Source organism: Lipophrys pholis (genome assembly GCF_963383615.2).
Source record: "Lipophrys pholis genome assembly, chromosome: 5".
Lineage (NCBI taxonomy): Eukaryota > Metazoa > Chordata > Actinopteri > Blenniiformes > Blenniidae > Lipophrys > Lipophrys pholis.
This window is the reverse complement of record NC_137628.1, coordinates 5,533,108-5,559,865: the sequence shown is the minus strand read 5'-3', so window position 1 is coordinate 5,559,865 and position 26,758 is coordinate 5,533,108. Positions and strand designations below refer to the sequence as shown.

At 41.6% G+C, this 26,758-nt stretch overlaps 1 protein-coding gene across 4 annotated transcripts in view; it reads right to left on the bottom strand.

The window, feature by feature from the left end:
- myh11a (myosin, heavy chain 11a, smooth muscle) overlaps positions 1–26,497 on the bottom strand; it is a 36,082-nt gene extending 9,585 nt beyond the window's left edge. For 2 of the 4 annotated variants that reach the window (XM_080464823.1, XM_080464820.1), the window contains exons 1-24: positions 26,386–26,497; positions 21,767–22,131; positions 21,096–21,252; positions 14,802–14,829; positions 10,648–10,747; positions 10,503–10,529; positions 7,227–7,319; positions 7,065–7,128; positions 6,453–6,551; positions 5,886–6,029; positions 5,465–5,560; positions 5,115–5,233; positions 4,475–4,627; positions 4,227–4,400; positions 3,896–4,069; positions 3,691–3,805; positions 2,786–2,979; positions 2,409–2,530; positions 2,235–2,304; positions 1,965–2,125; positions 939–1,047; positions 695–826; positions 377–583; positions 101–238 (exon numbers count right to left, since the gene is read on the bottom strand). In XM_080464823.1, the coding sequence (XP_080320949.1) occupies positions 101–238; positions 377–583; positions 695–826; positions 939–1,047; positions 1,965–2,125; positions 2,235–2,304; positions 2,409–2,530; positions 2,786–2,979; positions 3,691–3,805; positions 3,896–4,069; positions 4,227–4,400; positions 4,475–4,627; positions 5,115–5,233; positions 5,465–5,560; positions 5,886–6,029; positions 6,453–6,551; positions 7,065–7,128; positions 7,227–7,319; positions 10,503–10,529; positions 10,648–10,747; positions 14,802–14,829; positions 21,096–21,252; positions 21,767–22,108 (3,018 nt within the window). In that variant the 5' untranslated portion in view covers positions 22,109–22,131; positions 26,386–26,497. Of the gene's footprint in view, positions 1–100; positions 239–376; positions 584–694; positions 827–938; positions 1,048–1,964; positions 2,126–2,234; positions 2,305–2,408; positions 2,531–2,785; positions 2,980–3,690; positions 3,806–3,895; positions 4,070–4,226; positions 4,401–4,474; positions 4,628–5,114; positions 5,234–5,464; positions 5,561–5,885; positions 6,030–6,452; positions 6,552–7,064; positions 7,129–7,226; positions 7,320–10,502; positions 10,530–10,647; positions 10,748–14,801; positions 14,830–21,095; positions 21,253–21,766; positions 22,132–25,546; positions 25,607–26,385 lie in introns of those variants that run through there. The other 2 variants (XM_080464821.1, XM_080464822.1) reach the window with 2 other exon arrangements.
- Between the last annotated feature and the right edge of the window lie 261 nt (positions 26,498–26,758).

The window sequence follows — 26,758 nt, the reverse complement described above, 5'->3', positions numbered from 1 at the left end:
GAAGATCCACAATCAGGTCATCAGGATGGTAAAGTTTCAAAAGCCAACTAGCAAGCGACTGGCCAATATTTGGATCTCCAGAGATGGAGGATGAAGATACCTTCAGCAGCTTGTTGTTCTGGTCCTCCATTACCAGAATGTCATCCTCTATCTTTTTGATCTTTGCATCGCAGGTGACCTTCTCAAGCTGCAGTTTTTGACGAGCATCTTCTTCTTCTTCTAAATGTTCCTCCAGTTCCTACATTAAAAAAACAACAAATTGAATCAAACTGTTCACAATCAGATTGTAGGAGAGGAAAAAAACACAAGCCAAAAATAATTACATAAATGAAGAAAGCATAAAGAAAGAAAGAAAGAAAGAAAGAAATGTGTCGACCTGCATCTGCTGCTGCATCTTCTTCTTGTCCACCAGCAGAGCCTGAGCACGTTCTTCTTCATCATCCAGCCTCGCCTCCATCTCGTGGAGGATCTCCTCCAACTCCTGCTTCTTGGCTCCTAGACGGACCCTCATCTCCTCCGCCTCAGCGTACAGCTCCGTCTCTGCCTGAAGCTGCTCCTGCAGCGCATTTCTCTCCTCCACAACCTGGAGCACGCAGACAGCAGGTTCAACACTGAAAACACCTCAAGCTGCAGGTTCAAATGGACTAGAAGACATTGGAATAAACTCTACAGGACTCAGTCTGGGTTCCCATACCGATGTGTGTTTCAAGGTGATCTCTTTCAGCTCTGACTCAATCTTTATTGCAGTTTCTTTGGCTTTAACCAGCTCATCCTCCTTCAGACTCATCTCCTCCTCCTGTCGGGTCACTTGCAGCAGAGGTTTGACCTGTGGTTCAGAAAAATTGGTATTACAATCAAGAGAGGTGAATCAAAACTGAAAGGCAAACTTTAAACAGCATGCAATACGCGGCTGCAGTGACACAGCAGGATTAGTGGACCTTTGTGAAGAGTCTCCACCACTGCCAGTTCCTGAGTTTGAGGTAAGCGGCACAGTTCCTCTGGATCACTTTCATGGCTGTCAGCTGCTGTTGCCTCTTGGCAAATGCCCTTAAAAACACAAGAAAAAAACATTATAATCGGTATTTTAGATAAGAAAGAAGCAATTTTAAAACAGGATGAACAACTAAAGTAAATATACATATTGATAAGATTCTTCTCAAGCTATTAAATAAGTCAAACTAAATGGTTTTTAGCCTTTTCTTTCTAAAAGTGTAATTACAGTGAAGCCAAGTTCTTAAAGGCATCCCCACTCTCATGAAAATAGAAATCAGCTTTAATTACTAAAAGAGTATGGTATTATGGTTTTCTTTAACATGTGCACTCCCCATTTGGACACTCAGTCATACAGTCCTTGTGATGTTTGATACTATGGCATGATTGAGAATCACTGGTCCAAAAGACTAGAAATGCTTAAAGTAGGGGTGTCAAGCATAAGGCCCGTGGACAAAAGAAACGGCCCACAAGAGGCTCCAGTTCGGTTGACTCCAGTTGATTTTCAAACAGATTTCTTTAGAGTAGCGGACACAACACAACACTGAGACCCGAGCGGCGATATCGATGATGCTGCCATGAAAGACAGCAAACTAACATTAGCCTCAAAGCCGTGATGTCAGGATGAGTTTATAAAAAGATGAATACTGCAACAGCTATAGGAGAAGTTTTATGGACAGTTTGTACCAGAAGGTTTCATTAAAATTGGCTTTATTGTTGAGATTGTTGTCATTTTCCATAGTAATTGTTTGGTTTTGTGAAAATACAGATATTTTCATCATGTATACTCTGCGCCACAAAAAAAATCTTTAAAGTTAAAATTTAAAGGTTATCATGGCATTATTTTGCCGGTCCAGCCCACTCAAGATGAAATGGGACGGTATGTGGCCCCTGAACTAAAATGGTGTTGACGAGTGTAATGCCACAAACAAACTTCCAATAACTTGGATATATTAATGATCATGTATTCCTACTTTCTGGCCAGGAAGCCTCTGGCCTGGGCCTGGAAGGCGATGATTATGACAGTGATCTTCAGGTCTCTCTCCTCCTCCAGCTGGGCCAGCACTCCCGTGCGGAAGAAGATTTTGCTCTGTCCAATCCTGTACAGGTTTGGATCCAAGTCCAGATGTTTGATCTACATGGTGAAAAAGGAGAGGTAACTCTGAGAGTACATAGGACGCAGGAACTGTAGTGAAGGTTGATTTTTATTCCCATCGATGGCACTGTTGTGCTCGTGTCTTCACCATGATGCAGCAGGCTTGTTTGCCATCCATGAAACCTTTGGGAATCGCGCTCGCAGCCAAGATCTCATAACTGTGGCGAGAAGGAGAGAAAGACACGTGTCATGCTTCATTTAATAGTTACAGTAGAAGCATAAACTGGATTCAAAGCGTTGATTTACTCCGCTCTGAACTCACCGCTGGCGAAACTCCTGGAAGACGATTCGGTTTGGGAAACCCTGCCGACAAATTCTGATTCCCTCCAGCACACCGTTACACCTCAGCTGCTCCAGGACCAAGTGGGCATCCAGCTTCCCTGCCTGGAAACACAGTGCATCGTTTTACACGTATTACACATCACTGCAGTCTTAATGTCTTTGGTAATATAATCAACTTGATTATTGATAATTTTGAACTGGATTTCATTCATAACCTCAAAGCAAACTTTATGAAAACACAAATGTATCCCCTGTACCAGTAACCACTATTCAAACAGGTCCCTAAATGTACTTCTGTTTAAACGGTCTTCATGTATTTTAACAAACAACAAACAGTGAGGGAGCTGCTGTATTTACCCTCTTCTCGTGGTTGGGGATGATGCACCTGACGAAGTTGGGCTGGGTGTTGTGCAGTGTGGTCATGAGTTTTGCCAGAGACTCTTTGTAGAGCTGCCCCACCGTGCGGAACATGCCCTTCTTGGTCTTGGAGCCGCTGGGCATGGAGCTGTCTGACATCTTAGCGAGGGTGTCCAGGCCCACCACTCTGTCCGCTGAAGCACACAAAACAATGTGCAGTTAGCTCAGAGACGACTCCTTCAGAAGTTCTTTGGTTGCCTTCAGGGCCTGGACTCCATTTATTTATTTATTTATTTTTGCTTCTCTTCAAACACAGTATGACCAGCAAGCATCCTAATCAGATGGTTGAACTATCTCATTTTTTTTAAGCCTGGGATGTAAATTTCCTTCGAAATTGCCGATTTCGATTGCCCTGCTCAGTTCCCCTTTCTCACAGGAAGTCCAAGGCAGAAAACTCAGAAGTGAAGACACAGACTAACATGATGCCAAACCCTGCATTACAAAATCGAGACACAAGATGAAGTACACCTTGCCAGGTTTGTGGTTAACACGACCGAGCCTGAGTATATTGGGGGCCCCCAATATACATGGTGCTATGCTGCTTAGGCAGAAGGGAAGAACAGCAACACACATGGCATCATGGGTAATGGCGCAGAAGGTGGAACCTTCAATTTTACTTGACACCACTCTGAATGTTGCAGGGTTCCTTTATTTGCAGTCATCCATGTGTCATTTTGGGGTTTTTTCTGCTTGATGTTGATCACTGTTAAGTTGTGTGCTTGTTTGAATGACTGTGGTGACTCGCAGTACGTCTACGCAGTCTAACCTTTTCACCCTGACATACCGGCTCTCTTCAGGTGTGCACGCTGCGCGTCAGTGTTTTTCAACCGGGACACACATCTCACCATCTTTCCAGAGGTCTTGCACAAACTGGCTGGAGGAGTTGCTCAGCAGTGATGTCACGTTGTCGTTCAGAGGGTCCATGTTCTTTGTCAGCCAGGATGTGGCGTTGTAGCATACCTGCAAACGAAACAGCATCAACGTAACATCAACATGAGCTCAGGAAGCTCAAGGTGGGGCTAAACTGTACACTTGTTGTTTGAGGCTCACCTTTCCAGCATAGTGAAGAATGGAGAACTCGGTTTTGTCTTTGAGCTGTTTAGGTTTGGCGAATTTAATGTGGTTCCCTTGCGTGTTCATGAGTTTCTCCACGAAGGAGATATCTGTGGCTTTCGGGAACCAGCACTCTTCGTCCAGCAGCGCCAGGACGCCGGGAGGGTTGTTCTGCAGAGGAGACGCAACTAAGTTTAACCAAAACAAGAGACGCGTCAATCTAAATCAAGAATATCTGCACTAAGCTTCAGAACTTATTGGGCTTAACCTTTGAGTGCAGAGGATTTAACGGAGGCTGCAGGTTTATTTTCTCCTGGTTATAACTCACCGGCCTCTCGATGAGCTCGATGCAGGGCTGCAGGTCGAGGCCGAAGTCGATGAAGTTCCACTCGATGCCCTCCCGCTGGTACTCCTCCTGCTCCAGGATGAACATGGTGTGGTTGAAGAGCTGCTGCAGCTTCTCATTGGTGTAGTTGATGCACAGCTGCTCGAAGGAGTTATCCTGCAATCACCAGCAGAGAGCGTTAAAGACAAACGTCTTCTCGGCACATTGTTGTGTGATCGGCGTCTCTTTACCTCAAAGATCTCAAAGCCGGCGATGTCGAGGATTCCCAGGAAGGAGGCCCCCTGACGTTTGGTCTTGTCCAGAGCTTTGTTGACTCGGCCCAGGATCCAGCGAAACAGACGCTCAAATATGGCCTTCGCCAACGCTTCAATTGCAAAATCAGCCTAAAAAACACAGATCAGATCAGTCAGGGTTATTCATCTTTCATGGAGAATTCATTTAGAACTTCTTAGTTCATTCACACGATCTTCACAAACAACCGCTACCTGATAAAATGGTTAAATGAGCATATTAAAAGTCCTAAATAAATAAGCAATAATACAAGCTTGGGAGATTGTTTTCTAGGTAAAATAGGAATCATTTTAGCTGGATTTGGAGTAATGTTTGGATTTCATCAGGGGCAGATTATATGAGCGCATTGGGAAGAAACCAGCAGATATTTTCGGATAGTTACATGAGACATGGGCTTTCATTGTAAGACTCATGAAAGTTACATATAATTGTGTTACAGGCATGAAAAATGGATCATAATGGAGAAGTGCATTTAAAAGGAGAGGTCAGAGCTTGATGTGCATGAAGACAGGTTCATGAAGATGGTTTCAAATACAGATATTTGTTTAGTTACGATTTTGCCTTCACTCCTTCTCATACCTGCTCTTTGGTTTGTGCCTTCTGCACCACTTCTCGGCCCACTTTGATGCGAGGGGTGAGGATGGCTCGGGTGAAGTCCGTCACATTGATTCCCTGCAGGTGACACACCTTCTGGGCCGCTGCAAAGAAATATGTCCTCATAGAGAATTGCCTTTGTCTAGTGTTGTTTTAATGCTATAGGAAGCTGAAGTGGATCTCATCTCCCCTTTTCTTGCAGCTCCATCATCTGCCTAGTTTTCACTACATGGATACCATCATCTTTTCAACATACAAGACCAAACCATCTCAACCTCGTCTCTTCTAAGCCAGTATAGTAGTAGTATGGTAGGAGATATTCAGTGGAGTCTGACCTGTGTTGTCTGGCATGGTGGCCTGCTCCTGGTTCCTCTCTTTCTTGAACTCAATGTTTCCCAGCTGCATGACTGTGGAGCACACCTTCAGGATGTCTGGAGCAGAAACAACCACAACGCTTCACTTGTGAACAGCACACGCAGATTAAAAGATGTCACATTGGACTAAAATGTGTCAAAAAAAAAAGGCATATTCCTCACAACCTTTAACCGTTCATTTTCTTTTCATGGATCCCCACTTGAAATTTCTACAAGCCCCTGAATTAAATATTTCCCTCTGAATTTCCATATAAATTGACTTTTGTTTGTTTATTAAGTTTTATCCATCCATCCATCCATCCATCCATCCATCCATCCATCCATCCATCCATCCATCCATCCATCCATCCATCAATAATCTCGTTGATGTCATCGCTGGTACCGTTCCTCTCTTCCTCGGAGAAGCCCATAATGCCCATGGCCTCCATGGTCTCTTCGTACAGCTCGTCGTCCTCCTGGGCCGGGATCTGAACGTGGCCTGCGCTCAGGAAGCGGTAGTTACTGAAGGGCTCCAGGAGAAGGTCCTCTGGCGAAGACAAAACACAAAAGAGTTCATGACTCGGCAGGTTCACTGTGTGGGGGATGTTTCAGACTGTGCATGAAGTTCTTACTGCCGTAAAGAAAAGAGAAGTGGTTTGTCAGGAGAGAATCTTTAGTGTAGACCAGGGGTGTCAAACTCAGATCCTCGTGGGCCGCAGCCCTGCACGTTTTCAATGTCTCCCTCCCCTGAATGTCCTGATGGTTCATCACCACATTCAGCACAAAGCCAGATAACGAGCTGCTCATTGCAATCAGCTGTGTTGAAGCTGGGAGACATGCAAAACGTGCAGGGCTGCGGCCCTCGAGGCCTGGAGTTCGACACATGTGGTGTAGACAACATCTGCCATTAAATAATAAGTGTATAGAATGACAGAAAACAAGCTTCATTCAGGATTAATCATTTTCTCACCACGCAGTTTGTCTTTGGCTCCAGCGATCATGTAGTAGAAAACATGAAAAGCTCTCTCTGTCTTCGCCTGTCGGATACAGCGAGACTTCTCCAGCAGGTCTGAAGGCAGTCGGCTGATAAGAAACATAGATGAACTGTTTGTGAATGATGTATATTTCATATATGGAATTCACCCCAGACTACACAAGCTTGAAATTTACTTCAAAAAGCCTTTTTTGTGTGATTTTTCTTGGAGAAAAATATTTTGTTTGGGCCTTGAAGGTACAAATAACTCCAAATGTTAAAAACTAAACTAAACCTAATCAAAGATCATGTATGTAACAGTTCTTGATTTTTTTCATAATTTATTCTTTCACCCTGTTCTGCTGTTTTGTACAAAAACAATACTTATCCTTCATTATCAGGTCTTGAGTTTTTTTTCCCTTTTTCTAGACATTTATCTCAGCATAGTCTAGAGTAAAGAAGATAAACTTTATGTTAATAGCAAACTTAGTAATAAAAAAAACAGCTTAGCAAAGATTAGTGAATGAGTTGTCTAATAGAAACTAAATTAAAGTTAATGCCATTTTCTCACAGCGAGCGTGGAAACGCTGAACTTTATAAAAAGGATACAGGTCTCAATGTTGGCTCCGACAATGTAGCCGGTCACATCAAAGTTAATCCGGATGAATTTTCCCTGTGAGAGAGGAAGGAGTGATGATAAACAGTTGATTGGCACTCTAAAAAGACGACAAAACATTATGATAATCTGATTATCAGGACTACCGAACTTACAAATCGCGAGGAGTTGTCATTTTTGATGGTTTTAGCATTTCCGAAGGCCTCCAGGATGGGGTTGGCCTGCAGGAGCTGCTTCTCCAGCTCTCCCTGGAGACACCAGAGACAGACAGAGGGGTTAGTGTCCAGCAGATTTTTTTTTTTTTAATGGGGATGAGATGATTCAGGATGGGTACGATATTCATAATCTTATAATAATCACTGGAAGGTGAAAAGAAAAATACATCATTTTCTATTTCAAGTCGTACTAACGTCCTTCAGAGATGGAGATCTAAAGTCACCTAAATGAGTTTTTTTTGTGAAATATCTTTGCAATAAATGACTTTTTATTATTCAGAATTCCAAATTTTCCTCAATTAATTTTATTTATTTTTTTAATTTATGAAGAGAATACATCCTGATATATTTTGACACTTCAATTGTCGTGTTATCAGAAGTATGTGTCATAAAATGACAAATATACATGATTCAAATTTCAAATGTGTGATTGTTTTGGTCCAAACCGCAGCTTCAGTGATTATTTAAAGCAAATTATTGTTATGAATTAATGTAAAATTAAATATTTTTTTACCCATGTGTGTAAAGCTGCATGTGATAATGCAAAATATGTTTATGTTCATAACATCGGAAAGGATGAATGGAAATAAAAAATATGATGCTACAATAAAGAAAGTCGGTGATTGTATGACTTTATTAAGGCGGGCCTAAAACTAAAGTCAAGCAGGAGTTAGTTTCCTGAGTAAGTTTTTCTTTGTAATGGGAGCGAGCAGGATGGACAGGATCACAGACAAACAGTTCAGAAGGAGAACTAATGAGCAGTGGCGGATGGAGATGGAGGCGGGCGGACGAGAGGAAAACCTCAGAAGATTCATGGAAGTTTTGAAGGAGGACATGGAGAAAGCGGAGGAAGGAGACGGGGTGAGACGGAGCAGAAAGCAGAAAAATAACTGCAGTACTCTTTAAGTTTCACACCGTGAAGCTTTCCAGTAAGTGCTTTAACAAGATAATAGATTTCCACACTAATCTCCTTTGAGTCTTCATCATGTTTGAGAGAAACTGTTGAAATGAGCAGCAGCTGCTTGTTGATGACGTGGAAACAGAGTGGGCGAGTTTAGCTGGATCAGAGACTAAACCTTTGATTAGTCTCGACAAAGTCTTCGCGTCCAACGTGTCAGCGAATTTACTCCCGACTCACAAACAGACGTTTGGAGACGCGATTTGCTTCCAGCGTGACTCCAGACCCTCGGGTGGAAGCCGGGTGATGGAGCTAAATCAGGCCGACACCCCGTCTCTCTGCATCCAGCTAATCCAAGTGATCAAAGAGTTCTGTGGCAGTCCGCATCCAGGTCAGGTGCTACACACCTCCACCAAAACCCCCCCCCCCGCGCTCCAAAACACCCCTCAGCTACTGAATAAACAAGCCCCGAGCTACACAGAGGAGCGCTGTGGTAACTGTGTGCTTTTAGTGTTTTACAAGTGTGCAGTTTTGACTGTCTGTTGTCCTTCAAAAAGTAGATAAATAAACAGATACAGACCCGCTGATGAGGCGCAGCGCAGAGTTGGCAAAGCAGAGAGGAAGGTCCTGTTTATTTAAGTCGCTGAGAGGACAAAAAGAAGAGAAACAAAAAGAAAAGGGGCAAAGAAAGCACAGCGAGAAGGCATGAAAGAGAAACTTACAGCTGATTGAAAAGTATTGTTCTTTGAGACATTTGGAACACAAATACTGAGAAGAAGGCCAGGCAGCGGGAGTCAGCGTCGGAGGAGAAGAAGTGGAGAAAACACATCAAACCAAAGTTATTTCTGCTCATGCAGGGTCCGTGGGAGTCTGGAGGTCCTGCAGAGGACAGCGAATGTTGGCTGTATTTTAGGCAAAAAATACCTTTTTTCAGAGCACAAGGTCAGCAGCGGAGAGGAGCTTTGAACCAGGGATGTATGTTTGTCTTAAAAATAAAATAATCCAGAAACAGGCGAGATCGCTCAAATCTGAGTGAATATTTCAGCTTATTTTAGCACATTGAGGGGTTTTGAAGTAAGAAGATTATTGACATAAGAAATAGTTTTCTCTGAATTAACGAGATCATTTTTTGATAAACAAAAAAAAGACATTTATTTATTATGTAAATATGACAAGTTTAAACGAAAATGGACATTTAATATATTATGTTTAAACAGAATGATTTTTTTTTTAAGATTCTTCTTTTAAGATGTTCTGTGATAATAAATACAAACTAAACACTAAATCTTGTTTTGATCATATATCAAAGAAAGAAATCCTTGATGTTTAAAATGTTAATATTGCTTCTTAAAACAGCATAATTTACAAATTTACAAAAATTTAATCATACTTAAATAAATGTATCTTCATAAAAAGAAAATTCAGATAATGTTAAGAGGAGAAACTGTTTTAAATGTACATGTATCGCTTGTAAATATAACAAATGAAAATATACATATATTTGGGTAATTTAGAATAAGAAATGGGTCAAATTCAATTATATTGACATAATTTTATCTATAATACAATTATTCATGGTTCCGTACGTATTAATAAAAACATTTTCACAGTATCAAAATATCTTTACATACATATTTATCTGTTGAATTTAGATAAAATAGCTTTCCATTCCATCCAGAGAAATAAAGAAAATAAATATTTTCTTAAAAAAAAAAAATAAATTCTTAATTCAGATTTTATTTTGGGTGTGTGTGTATTTCTCATGTGATTTGATAGAAGTCAGTATCATCTTCAAATAAAGTCAGAAGAGTCCACATGATGCAATGTCGAAGGTCCACTGAAGCCCTGAGGACGGGACAGCCGGTGGTCTCCATCAGGGTGGATACATACGGGGGTTATGATAGACAAGACCATGAAATGTGCATGCTCACACTGTGCTCGTTGACCTGTGAGAGACCCTTTCACTGTCGGGGGATGTTTCTTGTAAATCCACGCTGACAGTGAAAGGGTGTCCATGACGACACAAAAACTAAACACCACAAAGAAGTTTACCAAAACCTTTTAGATGAGGAGAGTTGATCGTCTGATGATCATCATGCAGCCTAAATCAGCCCAAATCAACAAAAGGTCGAACTGAAGAAACACAAAAGATTTGGTTTCCCGATTGGAGAATGAACCGAGAGTTTTCCTGTGTTACTCAGTGACACTACCTTCATGCACTTTTCTAACCTATGGAAGGAACACACACACACACACGCACACACCACACACACAAACACCACAAACGAAAACACACTCCAGCATTCCCCTTTACTCACGTAGGCAAACTGTGATCCTGATTGTTGCTATTTGGAGGAAACGGCAATATACAGGATTAAACTGGGAATGTTCCTATGTCCGTTGTGAGGGAACTGACTGACTGGCAGATCGCGTCTGACAGCAAATCTTCACTCAGATACTTACAACACTGCTGTCCTTCTTGCCTTTGTGTGAGGAGGCCACGACAGCCAGATACTGGATGACCTTTTTGGTGTTTTCTGTCTTTCCAGCACCAGATTCTCCACTGGGGAGGCAAAGAAAGAAGGAGGAGGATTCAAAGAAAAGGAGGAACAGTGAAGAGTCACAGAGAACATGAAGGAATACCACACTTTTACATCTTTCACATTTTTATTTATTTATTTATAAAGCAGTTTAAAATAACCACAGGAAGCTAAAGTGCTGCAATAATGATGATGACGATGATAATAATAATAATAATAATAATAATAATAATAATAATAATAATAATAATAATAATAATAATAATAATAATTTTCATCTGTGAGGAAGCTTCCAGGTCCTAAAATGTAAATGTATGGTATCAGAGGTAGTAACACTCACTAGACTAGTGACTAAAGTCAGTGTATATACAAAGTGGCCGCATGAGATCTAATGTGGGATTTATAGGATTGAAACCATCAGACAAGGCAGAAACTTAAAACATGTGCTTCTTTTTAGAGGCATATTTAACTCAGACATTTTCAAACAGTGTCAAAAAACACATTCTTTCCTCACAGAAAATAATTGCAGAGCCATTAGACTGATGCATGTTCAGCCTCGGCTCCATAAAAGGCCTGCGATGCTCCGTGTCCGAGACCCCGGCAGCTCCAAGAGGAATCTGATTACAACTGTCCTGTTTGTGTCTGGACATAAAATATGACATCCAGGTTGCTACTGTAGGCAGCTGTGAGGTCAGAATGAGTCTTTTCTACGGATGATTTATGAAACAGGTACTGCACCGTGTGTCTCCACTGTAGGTTTGAGGAATGAAGAATTCTTTAAGTAGTTATATGTTATTCAGATGTGCTTTCAACATTTCAACTTGTTTTAATCATAGTTTTTTAATTTCAATTACATCTGACATGAACCATACTTGTGGTGTAAATATAACAAAACTATATATGAAAAATATGAACTATTTTAACTTTGTAAAAGTGGAACATGTTTTGCAGTTTTGAGGCTCCAAAGAAATGTTATTTTATGGAACCTGGAGAGAAAAATAAAGGTTGCAGGACCCTGTAAACCCTCCCACTGCAGCAAGAAGCTCTGATTTTTCCCTCTTCACTCTGGCCTGTGCTTGTTTATGTAGCATTTTGTTTTATTTATATTCTTATTGGTTCAATGCAAATATAACTGAACTGAGATTAATTAAAATCTTCATTTGAATGGTCAACAGTTGTTTGACATTATTCTGAAGAGAGCAGTCCTTTAATAGTCATTTAAAAAAAATGTTTTCAGGACTATAGTGTTCTTAAATACAGTCTCAAATTAAAAAAACAATTGAATAAAGAAAAGAAAACTGTTGTAATTTCAAAAAACATTTTTGTGATGTGCTGTTAGTACTTTTACTCAAACCAGCAAGTTTTCCAACTTGTCCAGCCTGTTTAGTCTTGTAGTGCACATTAGCACCACCAGATGGTGTGTTGAGTCAACCAAAGATGAAGCAGAAGGAATAGTCACCCAACCACGACCTAAATCTGACAGACTGAATTCCTTAGACAATATCAGAATTGAACAGAATTGCAGCTGTATGTTGAAGGTTGACGTTGTAAGTGACACATGAGTATGTGATCCTTAAGCTGATGATGGAACATTAAATCTCATTAAAAATGAGAAAATACTTCCATTTAACGTAATGCCACGAAGACTGAAGGCTCCCATAATGGACTGCTGTGTAAACACCACTGACAAAGAACATATGTTGCAATTAAACGCGCATGTACGGGTTACACGCAGCGGGAAAATGTCATAAATGACATTCCATGTATCGCCCCAGAAGCATTTCTCCCATTTATGGCTGCGGAGGCCTGCCGGGGCTCAGAGATCCGGACGACTTCAGGGGAGTGACGCTTCAAGAGAAGCAGAGTTCGGATTCCAGTTCTGCCGTGTCAGATCACTTCCAGCTTATCACCTTCATCTCGTTTTGAGCAACACTTCATGTACCGTACATTTCTCACAGTGGCGGTGAACGACTTGCTTCATGCTCAGAGCTGCTTGGACATGGTGTTGTCCAGTTTCCCTGAGATAAAGAAGCTTGATAGTCGAGGGAATTGTTTGATGGGATGAAAGCTGCATCCTGGTTTTAGTGAGGTTGTTCCTTGTGTTTCAAAGTTGGGTTTATTCACATTCCAGTTCATTCTCTGATTGATATGGAAGTCTAGTTTTGTGTCTGTTTCTCTGTTCCAGTCTCCTCTCTCGTCTCTCCTGCTCTGCTCTGCATGTGTCTCACATAAACAGGACCATGTTGGCTCTCAATCTGAGAGAATTCAAACAGTGTCAAGCTTGCATTGCGGCAGCATCAGTCCGCAGGGAAAGAGCTGGAACCAATGGAATCACCGGAGGGTGTGGATGAAACCTTAATCTCTTGTTTTGTGGCGTTGTGGCGTCAGCTGCAACTTGCAGCTTGGAGCATGCAGTCACACTCCAGTGAGTATCACAGACATCACCTCATTTGCCTTTCTTTCCATCAAAACTACCAAATTCGCATTATTTATCAAATCTTACATCTCAAATTGTGTTCGTGTTCTTATCAACAAGTCCTGATTGGTTTTGTTCCTGTTTCTCATCTCGTTTTCTCATGATCTGTGGTTCATCGTTTTGGACCCTTCCCAAAGATTCCCTAACAAGTAGAAAAAGCGAAAAGCCTTTTTCCTTCCTTCCCTCATACTGATTGGTGAGCACCAAGTTCACATCAGTTCACTCCAAGATAAAATGTAGTGATGCCAATCGGCCCATTTAACTAACTGCACTGGACTGAGGAGAAACGTTTGTGATAAGTGATCTTACATTGTTGCCTCTTGTGCAGTGTTTGATGTATCTTTGACTATACATGTGATCTTTATTTACTAGAAGTAGAATTAGGTATGTATTTTATTACCTATAGTCAATTTGTGACTGTAAATTCTTAAATATAACAAGAGAAGAAGATTGAAACTGTACTAAAAGGGAAATAAGTAGTCTTTTAAAAACCATTCATGGTCTTTGAGTGGATTTTTTTCAACAATTTCAGACCTAAAATAGACAGCCGATGGGAAATATGCCGATGTGCTGTCTGGTAATCTCTCACCCACGATGCTACAAGTTCTTCCTGTCTCGAACGTCACGATCATTGAGCTCCTTCGCTGACTGTCTGTCTCAGTGTCTGTTATGTAATCTGAAAGTCTGCTTAAAGGCACTGATGGATACACAAACTGTTTACTGTGCGGCGCTGTCTCATTCTTTCAGGCTGGTTACATTCTTGTTGTTGATAAAAAAAATTAAAAAAAATATTAATGCAAAAAAGTCAGCAATTTCCCTTCACATGTGAACTAAGATTGAAATGAAATGAACACATTTGATGTAGATTTGGAGGAAAAATAAGAAGTCTGAAAAATAAGGAACGTTCAGTATTAAGTGTGGGGTGGACCTCCCCTGGGGGGCGCTAAAGAGCTTCTGAGGTGTAACAGAAACAGGACAAATCTGGGGTTGGGGGGAAGCCTTTTCCCAAATACTGTTTTCTTTCAATTTCAGTGAATAAATCTTGAATAAAATGAGCATGTGGAGGGTAGAAATACTGTTTCATTGAAACACATTTTTAGAAGTCAATTGATTGTGTGAATGAGACAAATAAAAAAAACCTTTGCTTTAAAGTTCAGGCCAGTTCAAACATGTTTGTCTCTGCATGATCAGTCATCTCGTCAAAGCTCTCAATAATTAGTTCAAAGTAAATAAACAGAAAAAAGGAGCCCAAACTAGAAGAGCTAATCTGGTTCTTCCATCAGGGCAGACTTCCTGACCAAAAGGTCTGAGAGGAGAGCGAGGCCTCGGTCCTCTGGGAGCGCTGCGAAAGCATGAATGCACATCCCGCCAGGCTCCATCTCAACACCACCCAACCCCACAGAAACAAAATCCGACAAAAAAAAAAAGTCTCTTCACATTGTCGCTGGAGGTTTAAAACCGAGACCCGAGGAGCATCTCATTGTGGGACTGTGTTTACTCAAACGTTATGTAACTGTTCTTCCACACAAGCAGGCACCGCGTCGCTTCATGCAAGTTCAGATACAGAAAAATGACCATTTTGAAAGACGATTTCGACTTACGTGCAGAGAATAGACTGATCCTCGCGATCTGTAGAAAAAAAAAGAAGAAAGAAAAACAATGGATTCAGTTCATGACAGCTTCCACAAACTATTTAATAAGTCAGAACAAAAACAAGTTCAACCCTAAAACTCGACTTCCTCTCATGTTTGACAGGCACAGTAGCGACGTTTACTCAAGTAAAACCACAGGCCTTTCCCCAGAAATAATACTTCGCCTGCTGTCATATATATGTGTCGCCAGCTGGAAAACGGAATGATTTGTGAAAATCTCCCTCGTGCCTCAGAAAACTGCAGCGCCCATAAACACTTTGATTTCCCATGAAAATCAATTTTTGAACATTTCACTGGCTCCAGAAATACTCTGCGGACGACACAACAAGTCCATGTAAGGTTAAACTGTGACTGCATCCTTCATTACGAGCCACCTCCTGGGGAGTGTGGGTCACGCTGCTGATAACGAAATACCTTTACTGTCAGTCTTTAAACACAAAGTATCAAATGTTTTTCGATGCTGCTTCTCAAAGGACACGCCACCGCTGAGCGGAGCGATTATCCGGGAATTATTCACCATTATACAGACGCCGGCATCCAACACTCGTAAAACCAGTTTATCAAATGTTCTCCAATACAATTGGACATAGTCAACTGGACTTGGTCACAGCAGGAACTCATGAAGCCACTTAAATAAACGCACATGAGACAAGTTTACACACTCACATTCACAACTCTATTAACCTCACAAGCACGTTTCCAGGCTGAGGGAGGAAAGCGTATAGTACCTGGAGGAAACCCACGTACACACAGGGAGAACATGCAAACTCCACATAGAAAGTCCCGGACGGTATTTCGAACATCCCAGACAGATCACCAGCTCATCACTGTCAGACAATTGTGCACGAGCATCCATGCATTAATAATGCATTTTGGTGCATTTTAAAGGTTTGCGGATGAGCGTGCACGCACACACAGAGTACAGTGCCCAGCCTGAACTGTAAACAAGTTGGGATGCTGTTTCTATGTTGTTTTTTCCTCTGTAGGCTTTGGCTGCTATTTCTTCTGGCTTCATTCCTCACACTTGCACACACAATCACGCATGCACACCCTGTTGCCTCTCCGCACTTCCTAATTAAGGCAGAAACAGAGAGACTGGAGCAAATGATGAGGACGCTGTAATAGAGGTGGTCAGAGCTCTGCTTTTCTCTAAAATATCCAGAATCAACACAGCTTTTTTACTTCAGCGAATGAGATGCAGAGAGGAGAGGCTGGTCGTTGCACCAGTGCTGTTGATTAGGCCACGGAAAGGAATTAGATTACAAAGGATTGCAAGACCCTCGACCCTCGCTGGGAGAAAGGCATGTCAGTCATCTGCTGCAGGGAACAACAAACGCCTCACGGGAATTTCACATTTCTTTATCTCCTGGACTTCAAAGAGTGAAGTACGGTTTGGCAGCACTGGGACTTCAGCCAAGATTTAAAGAAGAATGCTTCAGAGCTTAGGAGAGTTATCAGGATTTGCTGCTGTTATGCACCACTTCCACTCTTACATATGAATTGTTCATACAACAACATTCATTGTAGAGTATCCTGCATCCTCAAGCACAACTTCATGGGAAATCCCTGCAGTAGATCAACAGTAACAACTCCCTGCCAGCCATAGTTATTATTTTGAAAGAAGCCTTACAGAGGGCTGAGAGGTGTGCAGCTTTAGTACCAACACCAGGATCATCCTGAATCCTCTCAGTTCTTAGATAAACATCATTCTATTAATAGTTTTCCAGAAAATAGTGATTTCTGGATAGAATATCAATATTCAAATGAATAAGAGCTGGTAATGCCAATAAAATCTAAACTTTAAAATACTGGGAATCTCTGTACATGATGTCTGATTTTTCTTTTTTTTTAAACCCCCCCTCCGATGTACAGATTATAAAGATGAGATGATGTTGCCTGTCAGATATCCCCGACATTGACACAAGATTAGAAAGGTTATAAAAATATCTTGCATAACTTAAGTCACGGGTGGTGCAGTGGTCAGCCCTGTTGTCTCACAGGTATGAGATCTGGGTTAAAATCAGAGCAGGAATCTTTCTGCATTGAGTTTGCATGTTCTCTCTGAGATTGCACAAGTTTCCTTGCTTCCTCCCACAATCCAGATAGATGCTTTTGGGTAAGTGTGGTTTACCCAAGATGCACCTTGTCCGAATATGCGCAGTATTGCTCCTAATTCAGATGAAACAACTTGTCTTTAATGGCATCTTCCTGTTGTTTTTGTATTTCATATGATGATGTCATTTCTTTTACCTAACACTTTGAAGCTGAATGGGTGGCCCACAAACTTAAACATCTATTGTCATTTCATACATCATGAGTCTGAGCAAATATTTAGTCAGTAAATACACATACTTTTCCTTGTGCACACAGGGTCGTGTGTGCTTGTCCAATGTAACTGAAAAGTGTCTCTAAGCTGCAGCTGCATGTGAAGTTCTGCCAGGACGTGATGGAGAAGTGCAATCCAAACACCCCCACAAACGCCACGCCATCCTTCCCCTTCTTGTTTACTTGGGACACAGAGTTTACATGTCGTAGCTGTGGCGGTAAACACTGCTTTCCTGTGTACCGGTGTGGTCAAACCGAAAACCCTCCCATATACATACACTGTATTGGTAACAGCAGCTTTTAAGTGGGACAACTCATAAAGCTGTGTCTTCAAAGACCCTGTGAAATATTAAGAACGGAGATGCCAAAGTATACCAGGAAATGAATGTTATTATTTATTCTGATGTCAAAGGATCATATATTAGAACGAGGGTCATGTGGTCAGGTTAGGCATGGAAAATGATAAACAGATAATCATAAACATTTTAAAATAATTAATATTCTGACATTTTCCTCACCACAGATTACATAATCACATACAAATGTAAACCTTTAGGGGGATGTTTCTTTACATTTCTTGATGTTTGCCACTTGTATTGACTGTCAAACATAATAAAACATTAAGTCTTGCCCAATTTTACATTAAACGCCAATAAAAAGCTAGTGAGGCCATCAGTACCACTGCCTCCCTGTAGGGGGCAGTGCTGAGCTCATGTCCGTTGACGTTCTTCGTCTATAAGTCAAAGAAAAACTATGCATACTGTATACTGCAGTATGAACTTTCATATGTTCTGAAAGCATACAGAGCAAGACAATTTAGATTTACTGTAATACAACTTTAAGTAAATCACAAAAATAAGAAATATGGCAGCAGTTTTGTATTTAATTATGGCAGCACTGACGCCACTGTAGGTGGACTTTAATTATTATACATATGTCATATTTTAGGGTTCAGCAGTACAAACACACTTTTACATGATTCATCACATTAACACATTTGCAGGCACAATCATTCATACACTAACACATCAATAGTGCTCGATTCTGTGCCAAGTCACATCACACATATTGTATTGTACACGTTATACATGTCAACATGTTGACAGGGCAAGATGGTGAACCCATCACACTTGATTTGAAGAAAATCTACTCTATTGATCAAGGCATCCATTTATCATCACTGAGAATGAATCAGCGTAAAGTGTGTAGATAGTCATGATAACTACAACAACAAAACCGTAATAATATTGACCTTACAAGTGTAATTTAACTTTTGTTGTCTCAAATGAGGGACGGCTTGGTGGACCTTTTGGCTGTTTCTCATTGCCATGTGAAAGTTTCCAACCAGGAAGTGGGACTTTCCCAACTGGAAACTGTCTGACTTCCCAGCTGCATGAATGCGCTGTTTTTTTTAGTACTTGAAGAGCAGAGGCGACACATGTGAGCTGACATCTCAGCATTAGAGAATATTACAATAAAACATGACTGAAAAGAAGCACATTTCCAATATACAACTTGGGTTTTCTCTGAGGACTTCCTTGCACAATCCAAAACATGCATTTGAAGATGATTGATCCAAATTGCCCGTGTGTGTGAAGGTGTGTGAAGGTGTGTGTGTGACCGTCTGCCTCTCCTGTGAGGGACTGATGACCTGTCCTCAGTCAAAGTCAGCTGGGATCAGCTCCTTGTGACTCTCAATTGTAAAAAGCTGCATAGAAGATGGATGTATGAGCAGCGTGACGTGCATGACAGTTTAACTGATAATGAACAGGAAAAGGAGCTGCTTATAAAGTAAACTCATAGATTGTGTATTTCTTCCTTAAATCATTCTGACTGAGAAATATGATGTGGGCAGTGTGGCGTGTGTGAATATTTGACAGAAAGGAGCAGAAATATGACGGGAAACACTGTTATATGACATAATGTATTCGAAATGAATGAATGATTCAGGATGAAAAAATGTGAGCGAAGCAAGCTTAGCCGGGTTGTATTTGAGCTGATACTCCAGGCAGAAATTTATTAAGATGAATGAAGTAATAAATCTGGTAGCCCTTCAAGCAAGCCAGAACCAATAAATTCAGAATATTCTCAAAGACAAGGAGGAAATATAAATTTCCCAAGTGAAAGCTTACATCCGTGGATCATTGGCTCTTTCATTCCCATATATTCTGTATCTAAAATGTGTTTGCATTTCCTTTCAAAACTGGACTCACACCTTGATTTATCTCTTCTTGAGTGGTAACGGCGTATATTATCATTCACTAAACTGTGTTTTATAGTTTCTCAAACAACCCATGTAGTTTACACAAATTCCTTTAGAAATCTCCTCACAATAAACATCCAACTTAGTGTAAGTCCTGCCAAAACATCTCCATTCAAACTAGTTAAACAGAAGGACTGACATACAATCCCAGAGAGAATAAAGTGGTATTGAGACTGATTAAAAACCCCCAAAAAGTTGGCATTTTGACTGAGGGAAGGGGTTTCTGAAACAGGAAATGTTTTATTGCCCTCCGCCCATCTCTCACTCCAGATTTCAACTCCTCCGAGGGAACGTAGTCACGTCAACATGAAGGACGACGAGCAGGACGAGACCTCCTGGAAAAAGCAGAACCCGACTCCATGGGAAACGAGCCCAAAGTCATTTACTGTAAGCACCACTCTGCCAGAGGCACAATCGTCACTTCTATGAGACATTGAATCTCAAACAGGCCGTAAAATATTCTTTCAGTTATGGTTATTTTTATATTGTTGTAAAAACAGATTCATTTTGTGATGAGCTTGCAGCAGAGCAGACAGATGGAGCTATGAGCTTCCTGCGGGACATGAAAACACAGCTCTGCTTTCAAAACTTTCAGCCTGGCAGCAGTGGACATGTGTGGTTTTGATTAACCACTTTGTCCACACAACAGAGATGAAGGGCCTCTGACAGCTGATACCACAGCTCAGCCACACCGGGCTCTCAGATGTACAGTGTGAGTGGCTTTCCTCTGTTATACTTTGTTATCATTCATCCATCTAATCCAATCTCATCAGTTTCAGTCAATAAAAGCTTGGGGTACTACTGGCAGCCAGTGAGAAGTCCATTACAAGGATCTGGTTAAAGATAGAAAACACCATTATTGATGAATGGATTGATGTAATGGAAAGAATATCTTTGTTCAGCGGTTTTGGGTGATTTGAGAACTACCTACTGTGCTGCGCAAATAATGGAGCTGTTGTTTGCGCAAAGATTGTCGATCACGCTGCCTAAACCTATACGTAACACTAACCGCCTAAACCTATACGTAACACTAACCTTAACCCTGTCCTGAACCTTAACCTTTAGCGCTGTGCGATCCGCCAATATGTGCGCTAAGAAAGGATCCATCATGCAGTGCAGTTGGTAGATCACACCCATCACCCAAAATCACTGGACATCCTTTTCCCTTAAGGTAGAAAATGAAAACTATAACAGGAGCTGGGCGAAATGGATTGAGTATGTAAAACCGATTAGATCTGACTTCACTGGACAGTACTTGGTGCTCCGTGTGAGGTGACCTCATAGTCAACGAGATGGTTTGATGATCTGAGGAGGTATGCTTGTCTTTTTGGTTGTTTTTTGTTATTTTTGTTGTTTTTCAATTAAGTTGCGAAATTTAGGTTTGTTCATTTTACATTTGTGTTAATAACATCATTTAATATAATTTGTCTTTAAAAGAAAATCCTGGAAAGGCAAAATGGACTAAATCAGCTGGACTGGTCCTTCTATTGGAAAAAAAGAAAAGGCTCTGGGAAAGAGAGAAAAGTAGCCCAGTATAATGCAGAACTAACGTGATGGCAATTAACTAATAAAGTCCTTGGGTAACTTCATTTGCACGTTCCTGCAATGGAAGAGCAGTTTAATGAGGGAAACCAGGAAAAACAAAGCAAAAGTACCTTGCATCATGTTTCTGTAGGCGTTATCAGCAATAGAGTAGATGTGTGGAGGGACTTCATGTCGCTTCTTCCCTTTGTACATGTCAATGATCTTCTCTGAGTAGATGGGCAGCATTTTGTAGGGATTCACCACCACACAGAACAGGCCGGAGTACGTCTGAGAGAAGAATATGAAAGATTGTATGCAAAGTGTTTGCACAGTTTCTGCCTGAATTCAATGATGACTATGGTGGTATAGCAAAGTTAATTCATAAAATGTCATTTTGTCTGGCAGTTTATTTACTGGAGCTCATTGCTGAGGAAGTGGCTGAGTGGGGAACAAAACCTTATTCAAAGAAACCATAACATATTAATATGAAAAACACTTAAAAGAGTTAGTAATTAGACTTATAAATAGTATGTTCTGACAGTGACATTTGAGTCATTAAGGTACACAACATTAAATGGACGTAACGTGCCTGTTTTACATGTTCACAGTTAACTTAATAGCAATTTACTAATAAATTGAAATAAATAATCTCAAATACATTTTCATGGTTTTTCCAAGAAAAGCACAACCTTTAATTATTCCATTAGGTGTATCTGAAGAGACTTCCAAATGGAGTCTTCCATAAATGTTTATGTGAAGATGACTTCAGTGAATTTTTGGATATTTTTTGCTGAATACTTACATAAATAAGCCCGGAGAAGTACCTCTCACGGATATTGTGCAACACCGAGGCCTCGTTCAGGCAGGTGAGCTCGGCCATGTCCTCCACCTTGCTGAACTTGGGCGGGTTCATCTTCTGGATGTCGTCCTTGTTGACGGTCACCTTCTTGGCGTTATCGGCCAGCTCCACCAGCACCTCGTCGCCGTGCTCCTCCTTGATGCTGGCGGCCTCGAAGCCATGCCTCTCCGACGGGATCCACACCAGCTTCTTGGCGGCCCAGTCGGCTTGAGCCATGGGGCTGTTCAGAAAGTCTTTGTCCACGAAGAGGAACTTCTCGTCCTCGCTTGGGGCCTTCTTGGACATCGTGGCTTAATGTGGAGAGCCAGCTGTTGAGGACAATACATAAAGTGGAAGTTAAAAATAAGGAGGAGGAACTGGGCGACCAAAGGACAGAGGCGAAAGAGAACAAAGCATGTCAGGCTGGACACAAAGATGAAAGTACAAATAATGTAAATACTGCATTTAAATGTGGCAAATGGATTTCATTTATATAGATATATATTTGTTTAATGCTTTTCCACTGCTTTAACTGTCCCAAAAGTGCTTTACACTGTTGATAACATTCGGCCATTCACACACCAGTGGAGGCAGCAGCCATCCAAGGGGTCAATCCATCCATGGGGAACAATTTGGGTTCCAGTGTCTTGCTCAGTGTCTTGCTCTGCCGACCGACCTACAGTCGCCCAGCCGTATTAACGTAGTCAAAACCATTGCTAGTCGGCGGTGGGTGGGTGAGCATCACTTTATACACACCATCAAGTACACAGTGCGTTCAGTGTGCGTGTGACTGCCTGAGACATGTGAATGAAGCTGCCTGCTGCATGTGGTCATAACTCAAAGAGTTAACATGTTTTATCCATTGGGGAGCTCCAGAGTGCAGCCATTCTTTGGACACAAAGATGAAAGTACAAATAATGTAAATACTGCATTTAAATGTGGCAAATGGATTTCATTTATATAGATATATATTTGTTTAATGCTTTTCCACTGCTTTAACTGTCCCAAAAGTGCTTTACACTGTTGATAACATTCGGCCATTCACACACCAGTGGAGGCAGCAGCCATCCAAGGGGTCAATCCATCCATGGGGAACAATTTGGGTTCCAGTGTCTTGCTCATTGTCTTGCTCTGCCGACCGACCTACAGTCGCCCAGCCGTATTAACGTAGTCAAAACCATTGCTAGTCGGCGGTGGGTGGGTGAGCATCACTTTATACACACCATCAAGTACACAGTGCGTTCAGTGTGCGTGTGACTGCCTGAGACATGTGAATGAAGCTGCCTGCTGCATGTGGTCATAACTCAAAGAGTTAACATGTTTTATCCATTGGGGAGTTCCAGAGTGCAGCCATTCTCACAGACCTCCACCCCCCCCCCCCCCCCCCCCCCGACTCTATACTTTCACACACACCACAAGGGAAACGCACAAACAATTCCCCTCCCTGCTGCGCCGTACATGGAAAGACTGAGGGTGGATAATTGATTTGAATGAACTTCTTACCAAAGGCCCCTATAGTTTGTCAACAGCTTTATCTGAAATATTCACAAAGCATGAATACGCAATCATTTAGTTATTGCCTAATTGACAACATCCATTTTTCCCGTGCCTTTCCCTCTCTCTCTCTCTCTCTCTCTCTCTCTCTCTCTCTCTCTCTCTCTCTCTCTCTCTCTCTCTCTCTCTCTCTCTCTCTCTCTCTCTCTCTCTCTCTCTGTCTCCTGCGAGGAGGATTCAGTCTCGTGCTGTGATGACCATATAAGGGCTCCTTCTCTGGAGCAGGGCTCTTTTCTGCGGACCTAAACAGCAGGGCAAGTGAACTCCCAAACAAAGCCCTTATAGGGAATAGTATGTCTCCTGCCGGTCTTGTCGTTTACTCCAAAATGATAACAGCGAGGCAGACAGCCCGAGGGGCTTTAACAGTCATGCTTCACATGGGCCCTCAGCGGCATCCATTTTTAAATGGAACCAATGGCCTGGTCATGAAGAAGTGTTTGGGAGTGGTACCTGCAGAAGGGAGGTAATGCAAAATGCAAACAGGAACAGGTCGTGTGCAATATGTCAAATTTAAGCTGTGTGCTAAATAACTGGAACTACAGCTAAAGAAATGTCATCCAGTGGGTGTCAAGTGAAGTAAACACAAATTCCCTAATGTGTAGACAAACTTGTCCACAGACTCCTCCACCTGTCTCTGCACTGAGACTGGCACGCAGTTTGATGGAATGGGAACCACGAGGGAAAAGCCACTAATCGGCCTTGAGAAAGCTCATAAATGCTCCTCTGGGATGTGCCAAGCCAAACCACCCAGAAACTGCCAAAAGATATTTTGTCAATATCAACGTAAGACAGAGGCAGACACTTCCAGTCAGTCAGTCAGTCAGTCAAAAAAAAAAACACACACAAGGTGGATGAGTCTGTTGAGTTGAGTCGACGTGTGATGAAACAGTGAAAGTAGCTGCTGATGCTTCGATGATCAGACACGTCTGTTAACAAAAAGCAAATACACTTTTTCTGACATCCCCCTTCACTCCCTCCCCCATGTTAAAGCATGTGAAGCCAATCAAGGTGCTCCTCTCCACTGCCTTTACCTTTTCTCACCAACTCAGCTTAATATCTGGGTAAAGCCTCCCCTCTCACTTTCTGTTGTGGCAACACGGCGGGTGCTCAGCCGGTGTGTCTTGAAGACAGCCGACTGAAGTGGAGCTGACAGGTTAACGGGTTAAGACTGAAGCCTCTAAGGGTGGAAATGGCTCACGGCCCACACAAAGCTCAAAGAGTCACTATATGGCTCTTCATTCAATTCCTCAATATAATCAATTGTTTACAGTCACACATTAAACTTTTTTTTTTTGTAGTTGTACTGATTTTGATTCACAATTTCCAATAATGCACAAAGTAATTCATCTATCTCTAATAGACTGTATCCAGTTGTTAGGGTCTTAACCATCTGAATGCAAGTAAGCGCAGGGTACAGCCTGAGCAGGTCGGCAATTTGTCACAGAACAATTGCAGATATATATATATATATATATATATATATCCTAAATTGCATGTTTTTCGGAAAAGTTGAGTCAATCCGTTTTCTATTTCACTTTATTTCAGGATTGCTGGGACCTGAACCAGCCGACTACCGGCTGCAGGCTATTTAGGTTAACCGGTTACCGTCCAGTTTTTGGGCTGGAGGCAGAAAGTAGAGTACCTGGAGAAAACCCACACAAAGGGAGAACATGCGAAGCTCCACACAGAAATCCTCCCAAAGCCCTGATTTGAATTGGTGGTGAGGTGACAGTGCTAACCACCACACCACATTCGGTATTGGACCCAAAAAATTCAAAATCTGTAGTCACCGATCATTAATCAAAAAAAGTTCAATATAAATAATGAAGAGTCTAATATATCCGATACTGTGAATAATAACAAACCAGTGGAAATGTCACCCGGGAGACTGACTGACCTTTCTATTTGTGGTCAGAAGAGGTCAACCTACTGGCCCCTTGAATGATTTTACTCATTTCCTCTCCCACACGTTTCACAAACATACTTCCAGTTACTGTCTTATTAATAAACTCCGATCTAGAAGGAGGATTTCTATGCTTTTGCATAGTGATTAATATTACAGTATGAAACTAATCCAACCAAAATTTACTCAAGTGAACATTAATTGCTGTTCGGGCTTTGACATCAGGAACATCCACTGTGAGGTACGTTTGAATGCAGATAAGACAACAAAATAAATGGTCAACTCACGACTTCCTTCCCTGTTAAAGACGTCTCGAGGTAGAAAATGATAAGTGAGAGCAGATCAGCTGAAAGCAGGAACTCTTTGGGATTCTCCGAGCTGCTTCACTGCTTTCAAAGTATGCACAGTTTGTATCGGAGTAATCAAGTGTAATGTCAGTGTTTCTTTGGATTAACAAAAATCCCCTTCACAGACTTGGCAGGCAATCTGTATCCGGGTTGGAGCAAAGTTGTAAAGATTGTCTGGTTTAGCTGCAAAAACATAGATTCTATTTGCTTGCAGAATCCTAGACATAGAAAGCACACTCGTGTATAAACTTTAAAACCATACGACAAGCTTCATATATAGCAACTGAAATGAGATGCAGGTCCTGGAAGTGTTCAACATGCTTGACAGACAGCAGCTTAGTGACACCATATTTGGAAAAAAAGAAACAACATAGTGACGCTTCTGCTTACATACTTGATTTCCTCTTTCTTATTCACTGTATGTACTATACTCTAGGCTGCTAAGTGATTTACGTACAGTTGTTAGGCTCACCTCTTGAACATTGATATTACTGCACTTTCTTTCAGATGAAAACATGTTTTTATACAATACTTAAATGATGTACAGTTAGTTTAATGCCTAAACTATCCATTTTCATTCAGCCGTTCATCAAAGAAAGTGATGCAAAACAAAGACAGTACTACAAAGGTTTTCCTTATGACTGAGGCTTATCGAGAAACCACAACATATAATCATTGAAGACAGTTTGTGCAGGAAAACAACACAAACACAAAGTGTGAGTTATGCAGAGTTTGACAGATGCACTCCATGGGTCTTCTTTAGGAAAAGTTATACTCACATAAGGTGAAGAAACGTGTGTTCAGGGCAGTCTTGGGTTTGGAGAGTTACAACGTTTGGAGGAGGAGGCGTTGACGAGGTACTCCAAGAAGCAAACAGTCCAAATGACCCCCGTCAATCTCCAAAGCTTACCATTTAAACTGAGCACTGCAGTGAGAGGGTGGAGCTGCACAGGCTGGTCCTCCTCCTCCTCTTCCTCCTCCTCCTCCCCCTCCTCCTCCCCCTCCTCCTCCTCCAGCAGCATCCAGGAGGAGCAGGAGGCAGCAGACATGCGCACTGCGCACACCTACAGATTTAGTACCTGAAATGGATCGTCATATTGAAATGTTAAGTATTTCATTGTACTTGGAGATTTTTCACAGGGTGGACCCCCC